The sequence below is a fragment of the Herpailurus yagouaroundi genome, unplaced genomic scaffold (genome assembly GCF_014898765.1).
Source record: "Herpailurus yagouaroundi ecotype Mexico unplaced genomic scaffold, PumYag 142, whole genome shotgun sequence".
NCBI classification, from domain to species: domain Eukaryota; kingdom Metazoa; phylum Chordata; class Mammalia; order Carnivora; family Felidae; genus Herpailurus; species Herpailurus yagouaroundi.
In genome coordinates, this window is record NW_024412397.1 from 37,003,435 (window position 1) to 37,027,232 (window position 23,798).

Here is a 23,798-nt window from a genome sequence, read left to right on the forward strand (position 1 = left end):
CATAGGAAGACAAGTCTTTCCTCAAGGATGAAGACATGGTCTAATTCCAAACTGGCAATGCATTTCAAGAGCACCTCTAGTGCTTGTCAAGTCCCAGACAAGAATATCAATGACATCAAAACAAAACAGTGATTTTGGAAAGTATACACTAGCACTAAAATGGATAGTCCCGGGTAAGAACAGCTAGCAAATAAATGGAGTGAACTGGAGGTTTTTTCTTAATTCACTTTTTCAGGCTTAGCAGCATCTAGTTACTTTTAATTACACGTTAGATGGTCCTAATGTAATTAAATGTTCTAATGTAATTAGTAGCAACACTCATTCATTCCAGCAATATTTATTGATATGCCAGGCACTATGCTAGGCATCAGGAAGTCAGATGTGAAAAAATATCTTCCCTGAATATTTTTCAAGATAAAGTGGTCTAGCCAAGAGACATTATGATATCAAAACAACTAATATCTAAAGAAAATATTAGATCTTCTTGCCAGGAGAGTCTGACCAAGCCTAAGCAGAACCAGGTGGCCTACAACCGGGATACACCAGAAACCTTACTTTTATATTCACACACCAAACAGTTGACTCTTATTCATTTATACCTAGTCAATAATCCACTTAGTCAATATCTCAGTTGATCTGAACTTGTTAGCAAATTAATTCACAAAAAAAAAAAAAAGAAGAAAGATCCACTTAAGGGGTATTTTAATAGGTGGTTGAATAAATATCTTAACTATCAATTTATCAAGAATCATCCTCTAACTTTTCTTCCTCTTTTAGTGCTAGATTCTCAGAAGGAAATGGCCCACATAATGTCAACTTTCTGTAAAAGTTCCCTTTCTACATTAAACCACCATCTATTCTTTGGTCTTTATAGAGTGGCCTATATTGTCAACTATGTGTCCTCCATCATGATCCATGTAATAAATGTCTGGGTATAGGGGAAATAGCTGTCTCTATAGAGTAATGTGTCTGCCTTCTTTTTTTCATGCCGTTTGTTCATTCTAGCTCATAAAGCATTTACTGAATGTCTATTCTGCTCCAAGCATTGGGAGATAACAAAGGTGAATGCAGGCATGGGCTCTCCTCTGGGAAACACAAAGTGGAGGAGGACGGGGTACCATTTATTGACTATTCAGTGAGATAAGCCCCTATATCCTTGGTATGCACAAGATGTAAGGGAAATACAAAAGAGGAATCAAAGATGACTTTAGAGAAGATCCTTCAACTAGATGGGTAAGATGGATAAGAGTCCAGTGGGCACCCAGTGGAAAAGGGCTCTCAAGCACAGAACACAGAGCACATGTGAGAAAACAGAGCACCTTTCAGGTACTGACAGTGGTTTGATGCTGATGGAACATAACATGTAGGGGTGGTTGTGGAGGTAAAAGACTGGTTGTAGGCAGTGGATAACCAAAGTCTTGAGTGCTGTATAAGATCTTACCTTTTTGCTATAGATAATGGACAGCCACTAGAGCTGTTTAAAACAAGGTATAAATAGGATTTTTTTGGGGGGGGGGATTGGGTTGCTAATAAGAAGCTGGAAGATGTGAGGTCTATTAGAAGTTACTGAAATGGTCCAGATGAGAGATGGTTAAGACATGGACTAAAGCAGTGGCAATGGGGAGGGCTGAGTTGAGAGAAAGGAAGCCATAAACACTAGGTGATTGACTGCATACAGGTGTGAGCATTGAGGGAGGAGTCAAAAATTACAGGCATGCTTCCAGCTTAAATGACTAGGCCAAGAGATATGGTCTAAAATAGATGAGGACTGGAAGGTATGAGCAGGTTTAGGGGGTAGGGATTTTACAGGTGAGAGACACACGACCCTCCCATCTGAATGTCCCAAACTGGCACCTATTGAGTGTGACATGTCTGAGGAGTAGATACTGATGTCTAAGGAGGTTAGATACATGTGTCCTGAGCTCAAGAAGGCCAAGGCTGGAGATACAGATCTGGCGATTTTTATCACATGGTAGGTAGTTAAACATCACAGGTGAGGATGTGAGAAAACAGGCACAGATTAGGCATAAAAACAGAAGGTTGCTAGGAAAGGACCCTTGGAAAAACCCAATACTTAGGGGTCAGGCAGAAGAAGAGTCAGTAAGACGACTGAAACAAACTGATGAGAAAGACTGAGATAAAAGATGAGAAAATACTGATGAGAAATGCAGAAAATATGAAAGCCAAATAATACACGGAGTCTGGAGATTATCTAGAGGATACATAAGGACCAAGAGCTGCTCGATCTGAAAAGTCAACAAAAATCTACTGGAACTTCCAAATGTATCTGGTGGAGGCAGCTTTCTCAGAAGATGTTCCAGCCTCAGAGGGCTCTAAATATTCATGTCCTGTTCAGAGGCAGATAAGATGCCTTGCAGGGTCACTGACCCCAAGAGTTCTCTTGAAAAAGCATACTTAGGCAGTACAGCAGCTTTTTATCTTGATGAGGTCCCAATAGTTCATTTTTGCTTTTAATTCCCTTGCCTTTGGAGATGTGGCAGATAAAGGGTTAGTATCTAAAATCTATAAAGAACTCAACAAACTCCACACCCGAAAAACAAATAAACCAGTGAAGAAATGGGCAGAAGACATGAATAGACACTTTTCCAAAGAAGACATCCAGATGGCCAACAGGCACATGAAAAGATGCTCAACGTCACTCATCATCAGGGAAATACAAATCAAAACTACAATGAGATATCACCTCACGCCGGTCAGAGTGGCTAAAATGAACAAATCAGGAGACTATAGATGCTGGCGAGGATGTGGAGAAACGGGAACCCTCTTGCACTGCTGGTGGGAATGCAAACTGGTGCAGCTGCTCTGGAAAACAGTGCAGAGGTTCCTCAAAAAATTAAAAATAGATGTATCCTATGACTCAGCAATAGCACTGCTAGGAATCTACCCAAAGGATACAGGAGTGCTGATGCATAGGGGCTCATGTACCCCAATGTTTACAGCAGCGCTTTCAACAATAGCCAAATTATGGAAAGAGCCTAAATGTCCATCAACTGACGAATGGATAAAGAAGGTATGGCTTATATATACAATGGAATACTACTTGGCAATGAGAAAGAATGAAATCTGGCCATTTGCAGTAACGTGGATAGAGCTGGAGGGTATTATGCTAAGTGAAATAAGCCAGGCAGAGAAAGACAGATACCATATGTTTTCACTCATATGTGGATCCTGAGAAACTTAACAGAAGCGCATAGGCGAGGGGAAGGGGAAAAAAAAAGTTAGAGAGGGAGGGAGGCAAACCATAAGAGACTCTTAAGGACTGAGAACTAAGGGTAGATGGGGGGTGTGGGAGAGGGGAAAGTGGGTAATGGGCAGGGAGGAAGGCACTTGTCAGGATGAGCACTGGGTATTGTATGGAAACCAATTTGAAAATAAATTATATTTAAAAAAATAATAGAGGGAAACCTTCTGAAAAAAAAAAGAAAAAGCATACTTATAGGGACTGGAAAGCTAATTTGTGATTATTCTGCCACACTGTAAGCAGTGTACCATTTTGCACAAATGCCTTATGAGGGTGGGGGAAAGGTAGGGGTGGGTAGAGTTGGGGGCAGGGGTGCTGGAAGGAAAAGTGGAGATGGCAGAGTGGTGATCAAGGTCTTGACCACAGATAAGAATGCTAGAAGGAACCAGGTAGTTATTCTTCTTTGTTATTTCACAGTTCATAGTCAATGACTCTGGAAATTCAAAGTACCACACTGAAGGATGCTCAATGTCCCTACTCGTGGAGGTCTCCTGAATGTCCCTGAGAGCATTTACCCAAGGCTCCCACTTCGGATGAAAGGCACTGATGTCTTTCCAGATTCCCTGTTAGCACCTCCAGAGGAAGACAAGCTCATTAACCCCCGGAGCCTGCTCCAGGCTGGGTCTTGCAATACCTGATGTTCTTTTTGTCAAGTAAGATCAAACAAGCTAATTTCTGTTCTAAAGTTGAATACTTCGTTTCCATTAAACAGATTTTAAGATGCAAATTTGTAAATGTTGGTTACACACCATTATAATCCAATGCTTGGAAACAATCCTCCAGGGGTCTCTTGTGTTTCTGAAGTCTTATAAGCAGAGACAGTGACAGTCTTTATTCTGGGATATCCAAGGATGTGTGCATAGCAAATAGCTGTGGAAGACAGAGACCTTGTCTCCCCCTGGAGCAATAGACTGGTTGGTTTATAGCTTACTGTGATAAAAATAATGTCTCTCTCTGGGACAAAGGGAAGACAGATTTACTGCCCAACATAAAAGATTTGGGGTCCCCAAGCTCAAGGTTCCTCTCTGTGTATGCAGCTATCATACCAAGCTAACACCTGGGCCTATTCACATCACCTTGCAGGAACTGGGGCTTGGAGAAATGGCACAAATGCTGATACTCTGGCTACTACTATTGCTATGAGTAACAAAGTCTGTTGTCTCTGACCCTGGAGTTTCATGTCTTGTGCCCACATCCACAAAATTGTGGCAGGCTGACTTACTAACTTAAAAGTCAAGTCAAGCCTTAGACCCTTTGGAGTTTTTGATACCTAATTGCCACCTATGAAAGTACCATGTTGATCACCTAATACTGCTCTTTAACAACTATTCCAACACCATTGTGTACCTTGTCTTTACTTAACCACACTTAAGATTCATATTTGGTTTACTCCAAAAGGATTCAAAACTGTTTTAAAATATGGTGCATGAGGAGTGCCTGGGTGGCTTAGTCGGTTAAGCGTCTGACTCTTGGTTTCGGCTCAGGTTATGATCTCATAGTTTGAGTTCAAACCCTGTGTCAGGTTCTGAGCTAACAGTGCAGAGCCTGCTTGGGACTCTCTCTTTCTCTCCACCCCTCCCCCGCTTCAAAAATAAATAAATAACATAACATAAAATAAAGTAAAATAAAATAAAATATGGTGCATGAAAACACACTGCAGGCAACTGTCATTTTCTATAAGAGAAAAAAGGGAAAGTTTTGTTCTTTTCCATTTTTAGAGACTGAGAAAAAGCAAGGCAGGAAAATCCAATGATTTGCAAAGGCTCTTAAAGCCATTCCATGGCAGGTGTAGCAGGTGGTGCCTTGGCCTTGGGTAGAGTTCCTGAGAGATTTTGTCTCACTGACCAAATGGCATCAAGTAGCAGCAGTCAGGTGAGGTGTGGGGAGGTGGGCTATCCTGAGTCACAGAACCACAGGAATCTAGTTTTCTGCCAATTCGTGAAATACTGGACTGGAGGTGTCCAAAAGCTTTATGCAAGGGAACCAGCATGCATAAGGCTGATGACTGATGATATTCCATTGCTACTGTGCCAGTTGGAAACAGGATACCAGATGTTTCTGATTTCTGCCACGAGGATGGGGTAACTTAGGAGAGTGTCTACACCTGAAGGAGACTCAAAACATGTCACACAAGGAAGGTGACAAAGGTGCTCAGTCAGTGGCTAGGAACAATGACAACAGCTGTGATGATGAATGACGCCCACGTGAAAAATGATCATTCATTTAAACCAGCAGAACATTTCATGATATTACTATACAGCTACATTTTATTTCTAGGTGAGAGGGTAAGGAAGCTAGAGGAATAGTGCTAGTTACTGGCACTTTATATGCTTGGATCTGTGAGAGAAAATAATCCATTCAGCAGGTCAATAATTTCTATAATGCCTCTGAGTGAATACTGGTGAGTAGGCCATGGCCACATCGGTCATATTTTGTATCTCCAAGGCCCAACAGTAAGATATTTGGAAATAATCTAGGAATCCAGGTACAGGTAGAAAAAAATCACCAATGAACTTATTTTTCCCTGACATAAAGTTAATATAGCGTGGTAAAACTTTTAAATGCATCTCTAAAGTATTACTTCTGTGTGCAATATGGAGACAACTGAGCTAAAAATAAGAAAAATAGGGGCGCCTGGGTGGCGCAGTCGGTTAAGCGTCCGACTTCAGCCAGGTCACGATCTCGCGGTCCGTGAGTTCGAGCCCCGCGTCGGGCTCTGGGCTGATGGCTCAGAGCCTGGAGCCTGTTTCCGATTCTGTGTCTCCCTCTCTCTCTGCCCCTCCCCCGTTCATGCTCTGTCTCTCTCTGTCCCAAAGAAAATAAATAAACGTTGAAAAAAAAAATTAAAAAAAAAAAAAATAAGAAAAATAATCTAGCCAGTATGTAGGCTTCCCGGCTGCATTAGTGGGTAAAAGCCACTTGTAAGTGCTTGACAGCAGCTGCTTTCTAATAGGAAAGGTAATTTCTCTCCACTTAGCCTTAGGATGGACCCAGGTGTGCCAGCCAGGGGCCAGGAAAGCCACACAGTTCTAGCCTCCGAGGAAGGCAGTTCCTAACAGGGATACCCTGCAGGGACCGTCATCCACACCTGGTTTTGAGATGAATGGTTTCTCCATTCTGTTTCCATGAAATAGGCTCCCCGGATCTGACACCCACTGGGATAATAGGTTACTTTGCTAAAATGACTTCACTTGGGGGTACACAGGTTATTGTTTTTACTCCTCAGAGAAACTTCCCCAAGAGTCAAATCAGAGAATTCAATCCCAGTAAGAATACTTCACCTTTTCCTCTAATTAACAAAAATAACTTATTTCCTGACACATCGGTGTCTTAAAGTAACAGGAAATAAACTGGTGAGATACTCTGATGTACGCCATCAGGGCTTAGTGAAAATAAGGACAGGCTAATTAAAGCAATGGATGGAGAGAGAGGCCCTTCATGTTTCCCTAAATTGGGGTAACATGTCTCCATTAATTGCAGCCCAGTGCAAAGGAGAACACATGCATGTGTTTGTCCCTCACTTGGGCCTGGCGGTTTCACACAGAGGAAAAATACTCCGACCATCACCAGTCTAGGCAGTATTGGGACAAACATCTGCTAGGAGCCACAAGAGGGCCAGATGGAAAAATAATTCAAGCACACATTGACTTGATGGTGGGGGTAGTGGCATAATTTATACAAAAGTTACAGCAGATTTAGCTGGGAAGGTTTTTGGCTGAAAGTTCTCACTCGGTAGCACATAATGCTATTGGTCTTTTCACATTTACCCTTCTTTTGAAATATATTTTGTAAGGGCAAAGGTAAAGAAGTTTTTAATGTTTTCCTATCTTCTGCTATTAAAAATTATCCAGAATCCAAGTAAGGAGTTTCAATAAAAGAACTTATAAAGTGACCTTTAATCCTGAAATATATATAACTCAGTAACAAATAGCTGTTTTTCCTTTTCTTTGAAAATACAACTCTGAAAGGTAGGCTGCGATTTATGCAGATATTGGGGAAAGGGTAGAAGCAAAGGGATCATGTGGCGTTAATGTGCATGCCACCACAAATACTGGGGTACCACGATGCCCTGATAAATGGCTAGGTTGACGGTTAAAAGTGGGTTCTACCCCCAATCTCCCCCATTTACTCAGTTGCTCGGGTGGGTGTTAAATAGTAGCGTTTGGGAGGAAGGGGCAGAGCATGACAGAAAAGTGAAGATTGTCATCGTATGATTCCACAAGCAGAGAGAATGAAAAAGCGAGTCAACCCCTGGCACATTTGGACCACATAGTGCCAGGTGTTTGGAGCAGGACAAACATCTGGATGTGTGATTATATTTTTTTATTCTTCCCCCAGATGTTGTGACGTTGTAAATGTTAGGGCTAAGCAAAAAAAATGCCTTTGAGCATTTAAAAATGGGGCCTGGTAAAAAAGAAGAGATTATTAATGGGATGCTGGCAGAATGTTTCAAAGAAGAATAACAAGCCAGGCTGGAAAAAAAAAAAAAAAAAAAAAAGGTCATTCTATCATTGAACTTCTGTCATAGGGCAAAGGTCTCCAAGTCGGAAGGAAGTCTCAGCACCTTTCGGAGACAATCCTCTCATAGCATGTCTTCTTATACGTTTAAAATTTCTAATTGTATAATTCAGCTAGGTATTAGGACATAGACATCAGATTACTTTGCTGATTCCAACTGCTTTGGATAATTATTTAACCTATGATGAACATCTCTTGTAGATTCCACAAGAACCCCTGCTTTTTTTTTTTTTAAACAACCCAAACATCACACAGTGCTATTTCATTAATTTGTAATTGTGTCTCAGTTCAAGCCCAGTATTCCTATTTCAGATGCTCGCGTGGTGATTTCAGCCAAACATCCTCTCAGTCTCTACTAATCCCTTCTCCATAGAGGAAAATGACATGTACTCTTTATCTCTCTGAAAGCATACATAAATAACTTTATTTCCCCCCAATGCATATTGCATATACCCCAAATAAGTGTTTTCTGTGTTCTTACTGGAGTTTCAAATATTCTGCCCATTTAATTGGATAGAACAGCCTCAAGTTTGATCATAGCTGGACAAAATACTTGAGGAACTGTCTTTTTGTCACAAACATCAAGGAGACTAAAAGCTTGGAGGACAAATGATATTTATAGATACTGACACTTCTCTCTCAGACTGGGGACCTTCTGTATTTCACAGTTTAGACAACCATTCTGGAAACAAGAGTGGGTACGACTCTTAGAGTTAAAAGTTCCAAGATTAAGTGCTGAACCGTCGCTTTGCAGGGGAATGTTTTTCATATCGCCTCTGGAAATACCACAATTTAGATAGAGCAAGGATACCAGGCAGGGTCTGGAAAGCACAGAGCTGTCAAAGCACAGTCTGTTTTCCTGATTCTCAGAGTCGCAGTATTTTAAGACCGACATTACTCATCTATGACCGAGCCATCTGCCTGGGACAATCTTCCATGGCTCAGGGACCAGCAGGAACTGGACATGATGGAAAGCTGTGGCGAAGCCAGCCCGCTTCTGCAGAATGAGCCCTGAGGCTCGGAGAGCCAGCGGAGAATTGGACAGACAAGATTGTTCCGTTACATCCAGTTCTGCTGAGGTCACGCAGTCCTGCCTTGTTGAAATTAAGCTTTACGCCATATTTAGTCAGCCCTCCGAGAGTTAAAAGTTGAGCGTCTCTGTTGTCTTCAGTTGGCTAAGTTTTGGTCAGGCTGCAAGCCATAACCACTCGGTTAAATTGAACAGTGCTAGCTGCAGGCTCGTCAACACGCACTGTAGACGCCAGTGCCCAAGACCCATCGTCTCTGTTAATGTGAAAGAAAACGGTCCCCCCATTCTCAGGGCAATCGGGAAAACAGCTGATGCTCCCCGGCTGCAATGTACAATATTGTTTCTCTCCAAATAAAGCTAAGATGACAGACAATTTCCCCAGCGAGAGCCTTTCTGTCTGCACACAAGCATCTACAGCCACGCCACGTGCCAGTAATTGTTACTATAGTCCTTTTTTTCTTCTTCAACATTTCTATTTCCACCAGATCCACATTTTTTTTTTTTCTGCTGGCTTTGATTAATTTTATTCTCCATCAGTTTAATTTAAAACAGACCGACAATTCCTAGGGCAAGAACATTTTAAAGTGGTCACTTTATTGGGCAGACCCAATAAATAAATAATGTCCAAATCACAGGGTACTAAGTTAACACCCTGTGATTTAGAAAGAAATGACAAAGTAAGCCTTATTTTTAATATTCTCCCTTCTCAATGACCATGCATTGACAACCATTATACACAATTCTGCTTTAACAGAAGTGGCTCTCAAGGCATCTAATTTATCAGTGCAGTGAAGTCGCCCTGAGTTTACCCTTAGTTGCCCCTCAGTACTAGTTTGCATGTAGTAATGGTTCCTACTTCCCAGAAGCCTAACATTAATTTCCCTCTGCTCTCCCAGCACTCACCTTGGGGATGCTGAGGTGTTCCCAGGGAAGAGGATGATGCCGCGAGAGCCTCTTGTGAGTCTAGAGAAGGAGAGCTATGGCTCAGAGGGGTGGGGGAGGCAGGGGCCGCCGGGGAGGTCAGGTCCAAGGAGAGGTCACCTCTGCCCCGGCTCGCGCTCCGGCTTCTCACTTCTCTTTCATGCGCCTCGGCTGCCAACTGCTCCAAGTATTTGTATCTGAAAGTTAAATTCCAAAGGGTTTCCGTAAAAAGAAAGAGGAGCCCGTGGCCGATGCTTGTTTATGGATGAAACACCTGCAGAGTGAGCTGGTTTCCTGATGCACAGAGCACAGCACAGGGCTGGCTGGAGGACCAGTCTGCCAAAAACAGCCAGCGAAGCCAAGATGCTAATGATTAAAATCCCCGCATCATTCATAACCAAACAAATTGGGAGAAATGGCAACATCACACAGTCTCCAGAGACTGGATCACTGCTGCAGAATCCTACTTTGCTCTTTTAGGAAATGTGTACAAATAAGCAAAACAGCAATAATGCCCATTACAAAGCCCCAACAGTGACAGCTGAAAACCACACGCACTCAGAGCTTGCAGCTGTGAAATGGGAGGGCGCCTCGGTGTGGGGGAGAGAAACAATGCCCCCAAAATACCGAAAGGGGTTGCTGGACGGAGGCCTCTCTGAATTTCTGAACCTGCTTCAACGCTAACAGCAACGCGACTGGAATTCGCTTTGTTCTCCCAGTGTCGACCATGGAAACTTTTTTATATTCTAAAATATTTCTGAGCAGGACTCAGACATCCAATAGCTTGGACCTGACGTCACATATAGTTTATTCATCAAAGTCAGTTTAAAAGAACAAAGATACATCTGTTTTGCATTTCAGGCAGGCAGAACCCACTAACTGTTTATTAAGACCAGCTACCAATCATATTCCTCATAGTGTGCTTTATAGATCAGACCAAAATAACTTTGAAATATGTGCCTCTTCCAGATGTCTGCTAATTTTACCCACCATTATTTGTTCAGAAGTGAATTTATGAATTCAGCTGTAGCAGGTTTCTGTCTCACCAACCACTAAACTTTGAGACAGGTTATTCAAGACCGTCACTCAGACCCATCGGGATTCACTGCTTCTTCAGTCCCTCCCGGTGGGCAGGTCCCCCCAACCCTGGCCCGCCAAAGCCCCCACCACACACGGCATTCCAGATTCACGCGCCCAAGAGAAGCAGAGCATATATATGAAACCCTTAAAAAGGATGCATTTAAAAAGCATGCATTTCTTCATGCATCCTTAATGTGGGCGTGGCTCCCCAACGTCTGCCACGGGGACCCCTGCTCCCTGCCAGGCCCGAGGCAATCTGCCCCGCAGGCCGGGCTCGCACGCGTGTCTCCCTCTGCGAAGCCTGCCTTGACCACCACAGCTGGAAGTGATCTTAGCCTTGCCTCTGAACTCATGTCGGATATGTAGCCCATTCAACTCAGATGGCATTTTACATTTACTGCCTGGCATATTTAGTCATCTTTTCACATGTGTGTGTCTGTTCTCAACAAGCAGATAATAGGATTTCTGAGAACAGAAGATTACCATCCTTTGTTCTTTCCCTTGGCGCCTTGCACTTGCCGGGCCCAGGGGAAGCAGGCAAGGCATGCGGTGAGGAACCCGCAAGGCGGCACCTTGCTGCAGGGGTCTAGCCGCAGCAGCGGGGGCCGAGGGTGGCCCACGCATCTATTTCAACTTCTTAGGGAGGGAGCTTACTTTCATGGTGAATCTCTGAGAAAAAATGAGTGAGGGGTCTGCATACACATACATCTGGGCGAGGTTTGGAGAGCCTCACGGTTATGGGGCGAAGGAACTCTGGACTTCTCTTGTCAGAAATGTCACCTCTCAAAAGGTAGGAGAGGTGACAAAAGGAAGGTATTTCTGAACTTAATCTGGACCAGCAAGGAAAACCACCTGGCTATGGAATCTTGGAAGAAAGTGACCTTGAAGGCAAGAGTCAGAATCCCAACAGGAGGCATGTTCTAAACGAGATGGTGGCACAGTCGAGGCCAGGAATGCCATGAGCCCAGGAGGAGCTTGTGAGGCATCCCCACGCTGAGTCCGAGCCTTCTGTGACAGGAGAAAGGGGCAGGCAAGGGAGGGTGTGCAATCAAGGGGACCTGCATAGGTCCAAGGCTTCAGGCCAAGAGGACAACCCATTTATGACCTTCATTTCAGGTGATCCAGCCCTGGCCCAGGCCTCTTGGTCCCCTTCTCCGTGGGCAGCCAGACCGGCAGGTATGTGTGGGCAGAGAGTTCACTTCAGTTTCTGGGGGACTCCAGGGGTTATTCCTTCAGAGTCTGGATACGACTCCAAGGCTTCCTGCACACCCTTCCTTCACCTCCTAGATGTCATCCTCAAGGATCTGGGGGACGTGGGAAGAGTCAAGGATTTCATAGGAATTCTCCTGAGGATGTTTATCTGGTAGACAAAAATGGCAGGGGAGGGGGCCTGAGGACTTGTTTGATGGGTGGAAAGTTTCTTTTACAAGATGAAATGAATGCCAGAGACGGGCCACACAACAATGTGAACATACCTAACACTACTGAATTGCACGCTTAAAATGGTAAACGTGATCTTCTGTGTATTTTGCCACAGTCATAAAGACTTTAAAATATGGCAGGGATGGGGGAGGGGCACCAAGGTCAATAGTCAGTAAATCTTTGTGGAAAAAGCAGTGCCAGTGGCCATCTGCAATGGGCCGGAGTGGTGAGGGAAGACTGGCATGCCTGGGAAGAGCCAGGCCACCAGGCATTTAGAGCTTCACGGCTTAGCAACCTCTCCTGACCCATGTCAACCTCTGGCAGTTCCTGGGGAGGAAGCTTGCCCTATATCACAACCTTGTCTTACAGACAGACTCTAAGTGCACTTAGGGGCCCAACAGTACCTACTCCCCCAGGAGCCCAGCAGCCCATGAAATGAGGGTCGAGGGTCCTACGTCCCTGTGGCTTTGCAACACAACCCCCAGCTGAGACTCTCCTGAAGCTTCCTGTATGCAAAGCACTGGGTTTTCTATCCACAGGCCACAGCCTTAAGAAAAGACTTTTCACCTTTCCTACTTTCACCTAAACACTCCCATTTATCCCATCTCTGCCCATATCTTTTGTTTATTCATTCATCTTTTCATTATTTATTGAACATTTGTTGAGTGCCTGTCATGTGCTAAGTGCTGCAGTAGGTACTAGAGATTTAATAATAAACACCCCTTCCCCCCCCCCGCCCGGCCCATGGAGCTCACAGTTCAGTGGGAGAGATAGGCAAACAAACCTTTTGAATGAATTCACACATCCACCAAGGTGGTGGGCTGCAGGGCTAGTATTACAGCCGACGGAGCATATACGGGCTTGGATCTCATTCCCCAGGGCCCTATAGAAACTCTGTTTGATTTTACATTAACTAAACCTACTTACTGATAACTTTTCCTGCCACTCTTCTACTTGGGAACTCTTCCTTACATTAAACCAAAATCTGACTCCTTCCAAGTTCTATTCTGTCCTCAGACCAGTTAAGCAATGCTCAGAATCTTCTCTTACTGCTTCATTGATCACTTTCATGCATAATTTCCCAAATCCTAGCCTAGTCCTGACCTTCCCCTTGCACTCTTTCCCATAACCCCTGCCTGCCATAGGCATTTCCTATGCCATCCCCCTGAGACAAATCCTTGCCCCAACCCCACCCCAACCCCACCCCCAGCCTCAGCCTGGGTCTCATTCCTTACTATTCCCTTAAAAAATTATTTGTGAGGGGCGCCTGGGTGGCTCGGTCAGTTAAGCGTTCGACTTCAGCTCAGGTTATGATCTTGCGGTCCGTGAGTTCGAGCCCCATGTCGGGCTCTGTGCTGACTGCTCAGAGCCTGGAGCTGTTTCCGATTCTGTGTCTCCCTCTCTCTCTGCCCCTCCCCTGTTCATGCTCTGTCTCTGTCTCAAAAATAAATAAACATTAAAAAAAATTTATTTGTGAATGTCACTGAATCATGATCAGATAAGGCCTTTCTTCTAATGTTAAAGAAGAAGCAGCACCTCACCAGAATCTTACTCTGGATCTGCACCATTGTCCATAAACTAGTTTGCCTCAAATGCTGGAATGAGATAATACAAAATAAATCAAAATGAAATCAAACGTGACTGGATAGCCTTTACACTTCAAAATAGCAAAACCACACTCATCTTGCTACACTGGATGACACAAACCTTAAAAAACCATCTGCTGTGATTCTGGCCATTTTTATCTGAGTCACTGCATTTCGAGAAAGAGACATGGGACCCAACAAACACACCTGGGTCTACCTTGAAGAGTTTCTAGATGGAGCCCTCTTCCTTACTTCTGAAGCTCTTTCCACCTCTGATCTCCAGTTACCCCGTCCATTTCTGAATCCCATTATACTTGGAAATCTTATCCATTCCTGGTCTGCCAGGAACCCAACAGCTTTCCAAACAGGGGAAAAGTTTACACCCTCTCTCCCATCTTCACCAGGTAATTCAAGAAGCAAACTAATCAAGAAAAGTGGCTGGTCCAAACTAAAGGGAAATTCTTGGCTGCTTCCACAATCTTCCATGTAAACAGAGATGGGGCCCACATGAGGCCACGGAGAGGCCACTCCTGCACCAGTGAAGAAGCCCCAGGCAGATGGGTGACATATGGCAAGGACTGAGGTCAAAACAAGAGGTGACAGGAGAGGAGTGGCAAACACCTCTCTCTGCACAGGTCTTCCAGGCCTAAGTGATGCTATGCTTTGGTGAAAAAATCAGTGACTGCTATCCAGAAAGAGGTAGACTTCAGTGGTTTGGGACAATTTTGAGGTCAGTCTGGACCTTGAGATCTTCTCAGAAGCTTTAAAGCCTTGCTTGTGGAGACAGAGCATAACAGTCAAACTGTCCAAAGTTAAAAAAAAAATGCAGAATCTGGAGGGATAGCTAAAAACTAAAATAAAATTTGGTTTCTTAAGCCTGGACATGAAGTCGACAGCATTTTCAGTCAAAGTCTATGCCCCCAATGTCAAAAACAGGTATTAATTAGAGAAATAGAAGTTTCTTATTTCTTCCACTCTAAATTTGCTGGCCACCACTGGTTATTATGGTGGCAATAATCTAATAAAACACTGGAATTAAAGCAATGCCATAGTTTTGTTCATAAGGCTGACCTAAGCATCTAATTTTTTAATTGAACACAGACAGACTGCACTTTTCTTGTCCTCAGACTGTCTTGAACTATTTAGCTGAAGGTGTCTAAGAAAACTCAGCAAAGTTCCACTTATTGGCATAGTTCAGATTGGGAGGTTCCCAACTGGCTCTAGTAGGAAAATCAGCCTTTCCATTGCGCCATGTAGTATCGCCATCTGGTGGTAGAGGGAATAACTGCAGGCTACACTGCTACAGGGTAAAAACTTGCCTTTTGCTGGTTTACTTCCAAAAAACGGTTTCTTTTGGTGACCTAAGTTTATCAGACACGGAATATATTCACTTTGTATATTTTAGTGGTATTCAAATCATGTTGCCATGATTTGAAAAAATAAAATAGCTTACAGCTTAAGTATTTTAAGTAAAGCTGTTGGTTCATTTGCTCCTTTATTACATACCTCCTTCCTAAGTGCCTACTATGTGCCAAGCACTGCGGAGGGCACTGGGACAACCAGGAAAACAAGACATGGTTCCTGCCATCCAGGAACTGAGTATAGTTCAGTAGGGAGACAAAGTAAGTGATCAGGCACATCGTGTACGAGTCTCAGGAATGTCTGGCACCTCAGCCAGCGCCTGGCATGGTTTGTGTGTTCAAATATTTGTTAAAGGAATGCGTGACCTGGAAGCACACAGTAGGGACACGTAGCCCAGACTCAGCAGTGGTCGTGCAGGGTATTTAAAATATATACCATATGTCAGTATGCTAAACTAATGTCCTCATTAGGTGAAGTGTATGGAGGAACAGACATACATTTCACACCACAATGGCACTAATTACTAAGTCTGTACTTTCTTGGAAAACGTAGATAACTAGGGCATCCTATTCCACAAAATACCAGTTACCCAAAGTCTTAGGTGACTTGAGTGAGCTATTTTAATTAACAATTCCCTTAGCATGCTTGGTTAAGAGTGCAAAGTCAAGTGCCATTTGGTTACAATGGGAAAGAAAATATATACAAACCTTTCTTCTCTTGCTTGTCTTTGCTCCTCTCTTTTGTCTAAATACTCTCGGCTAACAGAAATATGCAGAAGAAACAAAACAGGGAAGGAAAAGAACAGAATTAGATGCTCATGAAATTGCCAAGAAATTATTAGTGTTTCATGAAAGACTGTTGCCTCAGAAATGGAAAGTGGTTGTGCTGGATTAAAAAAATATATATATAAAGGCTACCCTTTCAAACTACTAAATACAATGGATTTCCTATCGAATCACAGGGATGAAAACATGGGAAATCCCACAAGCTAAAGAAAGAAGAATTTAGGTATATGGGTGAGAGAGGAGACGAAAAAGTTTTTTAAAAGGTGAAACAATACATAAATAAAACACGGCAACTGCAAGCAAGCAATAGCTTTCAGAGATGATTAACGTCCAATCAAGTCCTGCTAGCTCCACAATTTTCATCTCAAGGATTAAATCTAGGTGGGTCCAGGTGTCTAGGCCATTTTGTGTTGCACTCTGCACTTTGGACATTCATGCCACAGTGCAGGATTCTTCCTCTCCATCCCTACGCAGGGATCATGGGAAACTCTTGCTTTGTACATTCTCTTGTCTGCACTCGTGAGATGCCCAACTTTGTCCACTTCCCACGTTTGTTGCTCTGCTCCTGCTGATGAGATTCCAGCTTGAATCTAAGTTTAAGACTTTGGATCAGGGGCGCCTGGGTGGCGCAGTCCGTTAAGCGTCCGACATCAACCAGGTCACGATCTCGCGGTCCGGGAGTTCGAGCCCCGCGTCAGGCTCTGGGCTGATGGCTCAGAGCCTGGAGCCTGTTTCCGATTCTGTGTCTCCCTCTCTCTCTGCCCCTCCCCCATTCATGCTCTGCCTCTCTCTGTCCCAAAAATAAATAAACGTTGAAAAAAAAATTAAAAAAAAAAAAGACTTAGGATCAGCAACTTCTCAGTGGACCACTTATTTTTCTGAAAAATTATGACTTCGTGGCTTCCTAAACTGAACGTCACAATGTAGCTTAAGTATTCTACCCGCCCCCCACCCCCCATGCACTGGTAACAGGATATAAAGGGACAGTAGGTCAAAGCAACTAAAGCAGCTTAGGAGACGGAGAAAAAGAAACAAAGACCCAGATTTGTTAGCATTTACGAGCACTCGTCCTCATCACCTTCCACATTAGAAATAATATGTCCCATAACCCAGGAATCTTAAAATCATATTCAACAAAAATAAAAACAGGTAAGGATGCTCTCCAAGGGAAAAAACCAAAAGAAGTACGAATAACTTAAATCAATAAATGGCTGAATTACTATTTCCTTTTTCGAAATTCGTTTCATTCACATCCTCAGACTTTCAGGCTGGAACTATAGTCATCATAATTAATAGTTGTATGTGGTCTGTCCTGACGATTGACCAGCACTCCTTCTTGGACAGGGTTCTTTTCTCCAGGATCTGTGTCTTACATGGGAAGTGACACCCACTCGGGACGAAAAGCAAATAGTGGATAGTTACAAGCACGGTCTGTACCTAGACACACAAGCATATGAATGTACAGCTTAGTATTTGTTACAATGCGCTCTTGTCCTATTCTTCTGGGGCTTCAATGATATGAATGCAAGGCATTTTGTTACTGTTCCATAGGTCCCTGATACGCTATGTTTTTTCCCCAATGTTATGCTTCATTTTTTAAACTGGATAATTTCTGTTGTTCCACCTTCAAGTTTACTGACTTTTATCTCATCTCCATTCTGCCGTTGATTCCATCCAGTGAATTTTTAATTTTGATTACTGCATTTTTCAGTGCTATACGTATTTCCACTTGGTTCTTCTTTACAGCTTCTATTTCTTTACAGAGACTTGTTTTTTCACTTGTTTCAAAAGTATTTGCCCTTACTTCTTAGGACATGTTTATAGTAGCTCCTTTACAGTCTTTGTCTGATAATAACATCTATGTCCTTTTGCAGTTAGCACATTTTGATTTTCTTTCCCCTTTAAGAGCCTCATGGTTTTTTTGTGTGACATGTTACACTGGATTACATCCAGAACATTTTAAATATCTTGAAATGAGACTCTGGGTCTTCCTTGAATTCTATGAAGAATCTTATTTTCTTTAAGCAGGCAATCAACTGGGTTAGGTCCAGCCTGCCAGTTCTGACACTGGCTCCAATATTAGCTCAGCTTTCAAATATTTTTAATGCTATTCAAATTGAGCCCTTGTGTGCACCACCCAGTAGCCAGTCCTGGACCTTGAGTGGTGGTCCACTCTGTATTTAGTTCTCAAAGTCTGTGGTATGCTCTGGAAGTTCTGAGCCACATGTGCACAATTGGGAGATGAATCCAGAATGCTCTCTTAATTTCTCTACCCTTTGTGACTTTCCTATAATTTCTAGGCTTCCTTGGGTCTCCACGCTTGGCCCTGTAGCCAGAAAGCTTGGGCTTTATTTTCCATGCTCTGGTGCATACTTTGAGTAACTCCGTCTGCACCCAGGGCAGCACAGTAGGATGCAGAGAGAACAAGGGCGATTTGCCTAGTGCTCTTGGAACCACAGCTCCTTTGGTCAGAGGAGGGGTGCCCTCCCTCAGAGTTTCAGGCACCTGCCTGGACACTGCTGCCATCATTGTGCTTCGGTAATAATACAGCTTGGAGACTGGGGTAGGGAAGAAGGGAAAAAAATATGAAAATACAGTACATTTCTCCAGTGCCTGACTCTTAGGAACTCCGTTTTCTGCTCCTGAGTTCAGAAAGAGAGGCCTTCTCTTAGAGCTCTTTCAGTTCACACTTGGTACGCACTTCTGGGTTTGGGGGTACCTCTGAGGACACGCCAGGTGATGAAGAGGAAAGAAAAGGGTAAACTCTCGCTGGTCTGGAACTCTGAATGCTAGCCTCTGTCCCCAGTTCACTGGCTCCCTTTTACAATTCAGAGTCTTCAGAGCTCTGTGTGTCTGTCCACGGCTTCGGGTGGCACTCAGTGGCACAGAAGAGATGGGAGGGAGTGTGCCGACTCCATCTTCCCCTGAACTGACACCCTGTTTTAGTAGGTTTTCAGCCCAAATCCTTGTACGTGCAAACTATCCTCTGAATCTGTGTGTTTCAGTCAGATTCGCCGCTGCTATTTGGTGGCAAACTATGCAAACTCTCAGAAAGCCCTGATCAGGAAGGATTTCACCTGTTCCAGTGGTTTTACAAATTGGTCTTTCCAGAAGTGACGACTCGCAGAGTTACCTCATGAGAAATGATGCATAAAGGTCGGGCATTTCCACATATAATTTGGTAAAAGTCCGACAGTTCAGGGTCTGCTATGCAATCACAGTGGAGGAATGATGTTAAGTTGACTTCGTGCCAGCCACTAACCCAGCCTTACAAAAGCCAAGGTTAGCGTTTCACTCACAGACTTGGGATATTTGTTGCCATGTAATAGTGAATTATAGTGAAGGCAACTTTACAACTCGGCTTCTATTTTGACCATTTCATACTTACCTGGGTCCTGGAAAAATGTAACAGAACCTATAAATCCTTATTGACACTGCTTTATATTCTTTGTGGGTTTAAATGGGAGTCATTGAAAGGGGATACTGTTTGCCAAAGAAACTAAACTGACGAAACAGGAAGTGAAGATGGGGTGAGAAATGAAAGCAAGAAAGAACACAGAAGGTCTAGGAACACTGACTGTGCCGGTGACAAAGGCAGCGATGAAGAGGGGGAGAGGATGCGAGAGAAGAGCAGAAGGAACGAAATGTGTAAGGATGGTCTCAGCAAGTGTCTTGCATAGAGCACTGCACAGCACGAAGCTGGCAGGGAGGAGGAGAAGTGGAAGGAGGTTGACCAGGAGGTTGGTGAGAACAGGTGCACAGGCTGGAGGAGAAACGGAGTGACATTGAACTCAGCTGGGGCAGACAGGCTGAGACTGGAACACAGCCTGGGAGCTGGATGGAGACCAAAGAGATCGGTGGGATAATGGGCTGGGAGTAATCGGCAGAATGGCTTTCTCCTCCATAGGAAGAGAGATTATTGTTTAAAAAAATACATTGAAGATTGCAACAGGGAGCAAGGAGCAAAGCAGAAAGTGGGAAATGCATTTTCTTTTGGCATCCAATGGAATATGAATAAAACATGAGTAGCTTTAGGGGGAAATGACAAATTAAGTTAAGACAATTAGGCTCTCTGTCTTCAGGAAGGCCTGGATAAGACCGTTTTAGATAATGGAGGCCCCCAAAATACACAAGCTCCTAATTGTATTTGGCTGGCTTTCTGTGCTTCCTGCCATGTGGTTAGAGGGAAACGGCCATAACAAGCCAGAGCTAGTCCGTTTCAGGAATGTCTTACAGTTCCTTAAAAACAGAGACAGAATCTAAAGCAAACATATTACTATCGAACCCTTCACACCAGTATTCATCATACAGAGCACGAAGGCATGCGCTTCGATTTTCCATTATTTAGAGAGTCTTGAAATTCCTCTTACTTGAATTTGTTCCTTTCTTCCCGTTCTATTCTCTGCAACCTTTCTTCTCTCTCCTGCCGCCGCCTCTCTCTCTCTGCTGCCAATGACTCTTGATGCTGCCTAAAGGATGATGTGAGAAGACCACTCAGTGAAGACCTAAAGATACAGAGTTAATGTTTTAGTGGCTTGGCCTGTGATTCAAAGTACCCAAGTAGGAACCAGCCAGACTTCGGTTTCGAGTGAGGGTCCAGTCCGCTGGTACCTAGGTATTGCTGGGGGGAAATTACTGAGCGTCTCAGATCTTCATCTGTAAATGGAGGTAAGTAGCCTGCTTCGTGCGTCAGGAGGAGAAGAAGGTACTAATGTGCATACAATGCTAAGCACCATGCCTGGCACATAAGCAGTCATCAATAATAGGTGCTGTTATTACCAAAAAGAATTTTCATAAATACAGATTCATCCTCTCTCCCACTCTCTTTCTCTCTCTAGAGAGACACACACAGTTTTTTGTAGAGGTTAATTCTTTTTTTTTTTTTTTTTTTTTTTTTTTTTATTAAATCCAAGTTAGTTAACATACAGTGTAATCATGACTTCAGGAGTAGAATTTAGCGATTCATCACTTACATACAACACCCAGTGCTCATCCCAAGTGCCTTCCTTAATTCCCATCACCCATTTAACACATCCCCCGATCCACCTCCCCTCCAGCAACCCCGAGTTTGTTCTCTGTATTTAAGAGTCTCTTATGGTTTGCCTCCCTCTCTGTTTTTATCTTATTTTTGCTCCCCTTCCCCTATGTTCATGTTTTCTTAAATTTCACATGAGTGAAATCATATGATACTTGTCTTTCTCTGACTTATTTCGCTTAGCATAAGATACTCTAGTTCCACCCACGTTATTGCAAATGACAAGATTTCATTCTTTTTGATCACCAAAAATATTCCATTATATATATGTGTGTGTATAGACATATATATACACACACACACAATATACACACCTATACACACACATTATGTATATTATATTATACACACACATCACATCTTTATCCATTCATCAGTCAATGGACATTTGGACTCTTTCCATAATTTGGCTATTGTCAATAGTGCTGCTATAAACACTGGGGTGCATGTGCTCCTTCGAATCAGCATTTTGGTATCCTTTGGTTAAATACCTAGTAGTGCAATAGCTGGGTTGTAGGGAAGTTCTATTTTTAATTTTTTGAGGGACACTCCATACTGTTTTCCAGAGTGGCTGCACCAGTTTGGAGATACACAGGCATTTTAAACTTGATCTATGGAAAGACGTTATAGAATCAACATTCAATCTAGAACTGTTTTCTATTTTACATAGGCTAAAAATATTTTACCATATACCACCTTCTTGATATACCTCCTCAAAATAACTGTGTCATCTTAAAACAGGTGTTAAGATAACAGATGAAGAAAAAAAGACAATACTGGTCTGAAATCTGACTGAAAATAAAGAAATCTTATTCTACGTCAAGAAGCATCCAAGAACATACAGCATGTTCAAAGGACTTGACTGCTGGTGACACCACTCAATATGGACTGTTCACTGAAGATGGCATTATGGGGACAACTGGCTGCGAGAGGCCTCAGTGAGGGATCAGGGTGGTGGGAATCACAGGAAATGTTAAGTCACGAGAATGGGTGGGAAAAGAAAAAATTATGTAAACTCATGAAAAATACAAAAGGGAGTTCACTGGGAAGAGGGGTCTGTTGGACCTTTGGACAAATCTGTATGGACAATGAGGCCTTCATTTGTTGAAAAAATTCGCAAACTAAGATATAAATATTGCTGAAATATAGGTGGGATGAAATCCTACTTGAATCCAGTGAAAATATGCCTGCCTGGTGGGGAACACAAGGTTCCTTAGTGCGGGAGAAAGATGGGACTCTGGTGTCACTCACATTCGGCCATAAGTCCTACAGTTCTCCTCCTTAGCAACATGGAGCTGCCTCTGGCTGTCAGTCAGAAGCAGAGGGAAGAAGCCACCATTCCTGCCGGCTACAGGAAGGGAGTAACCAAATCCCATATTCCAGGCTCTCTCGGGAGCTACTTCATCAGCCCTGGACACTTGGGCATGGATAGAATGTGAGTTCTCCTTCATATAAATGAAATCTAGACTATCTTTCTTAAGCTGTTATTTATTTTTTTCTGTCATATGAGGCTAAATCTAATCCATAGAGTGTTCAGGTTTACTGTACCTCTCACGCAGTGACTGACAAATTGTTACGGACATAACAGATTATTTCAACCTGATTAATAAGTTTAACAAAGGAGCATATATACCTACTATCCCAAAGTGGAGAAAACACATTCTTCTCAAATACAGAGACCACCAATCCTGCCACAAAGCTCATAAATAAATGCCAAAAATTGGTTTCATATGGGCTACCCTCTCAACAATGTAAATGAGCTGGAATAAGATAAACTTTAAAAATTGATATAATTGGAAAACTGTGAACACTTCTAAACAGTTCAAGCCAAAGAAGAAAAATACAGAAAATTAGAAATGATCCAAAGGGTACTATAATGAATACAATATATATCAAGATTTATAGAATACTTCTACAGTAGTATTTAGAAGGAAATTTATCACCTGAAGTGTTTGTATTAGAAAAGAAGTAAAAAATAATGAGTGGTCAACTCCACAGTTTGAAAAGCAACAACAGAATAAATTCAAATAAGGCAAAATAAATTAAATAAAGATAAGAACAAACATGAATGAAACAGAAAAATATAGAGAAAATTTAAAAAACCAAAGCCGGCTTATAATTTTTAAAAATAATAATACATTCTGTCAAAACTGTTTAAGAAAAAAGCTACTAATAAGCAATTTTCAAGAATGGCACAGATACAAATACGAACATAACAAGAGACAAAAATAATTATGAGAAAATGAGAAATTTCTATGACAATACATTTGGAAACTTTGAAGAAATGGATGTTTTTCTAAAAATGATTGAAATCACTGAGGAAGAAATAGAAATTTTAGAGCTCTATTAACCTTTAAGAAATTGAATCAATTAATTACAGATATATCCATACACACCAAAACAAAAACAAAAACCCCACGAGGCTCATATTTTTAAAGGTGATTTCTACCAAATAATCAAAGAAGAATTCATCTTAATCATATACAAAGTTTCAGAGAATATAAAAGTTCCCCAGCTCATTTTATGTGATTAGTGGTAGTCTGACACAAAAACTAAACAAGAACAGTATGAGGATAGAAAGTTATATACTGATTGCAAATATGAACACCACTGCAAAATCTGAAATAAAATCATGCTGTTTGTCCAATGAATCCAAGGATGTTTAAGATGAATACATCAATGAATGTAATTTACCACATTAATAGGTTATAGGAGAAAAACCATGACTACCTCCATAGATGCAGAAAAAGCTTTAAATACAATACTCATTCATTGTTAAAAAAAAAAACAAAAACAA

The 23,798-nt window shown here is 42.5% G+C and overlaps 1 protein-coding gene across 14 annotated transcripts in view; it reads right to left on the reverse strand.

Annotated features, from left to right (window-relative positions):
- The window catches only part of FHOD3 (formin homology 2 domain containing 3), a 472,216-nt gene that overhangs the window by 75,825 nt on the left and 372,593 nt on the right, over positions 1-23,798 (reverse strand). For 11 of the 14 annotated variants that reach the window (XM_040479041.1, XM_040479040.1, XM_040479036.1 and 8 more), the window contains 3 exons: positions 20,337-20,471; positions 15,889-15,939; positions 9,714-9,928 (listed from right to left, as the gene is read on the reverse strand). In XM_040479041.1, the coding sequence (XP_040334975.1) occupies positions 9,714-9,928; positions 15,889-15,939; positions 20,337-20,471 (401 nt within the window). The remainder of the gene's footprint in view (positions 1-9,713; positions 9,929-15,888; positions 15,940-20,336; positions 20,472-23,798) is intronic. The other 3 variants (XM_040479034.1, XM_040479044.1, XM_040479033.1) reach the window with 2 other exon arrangements.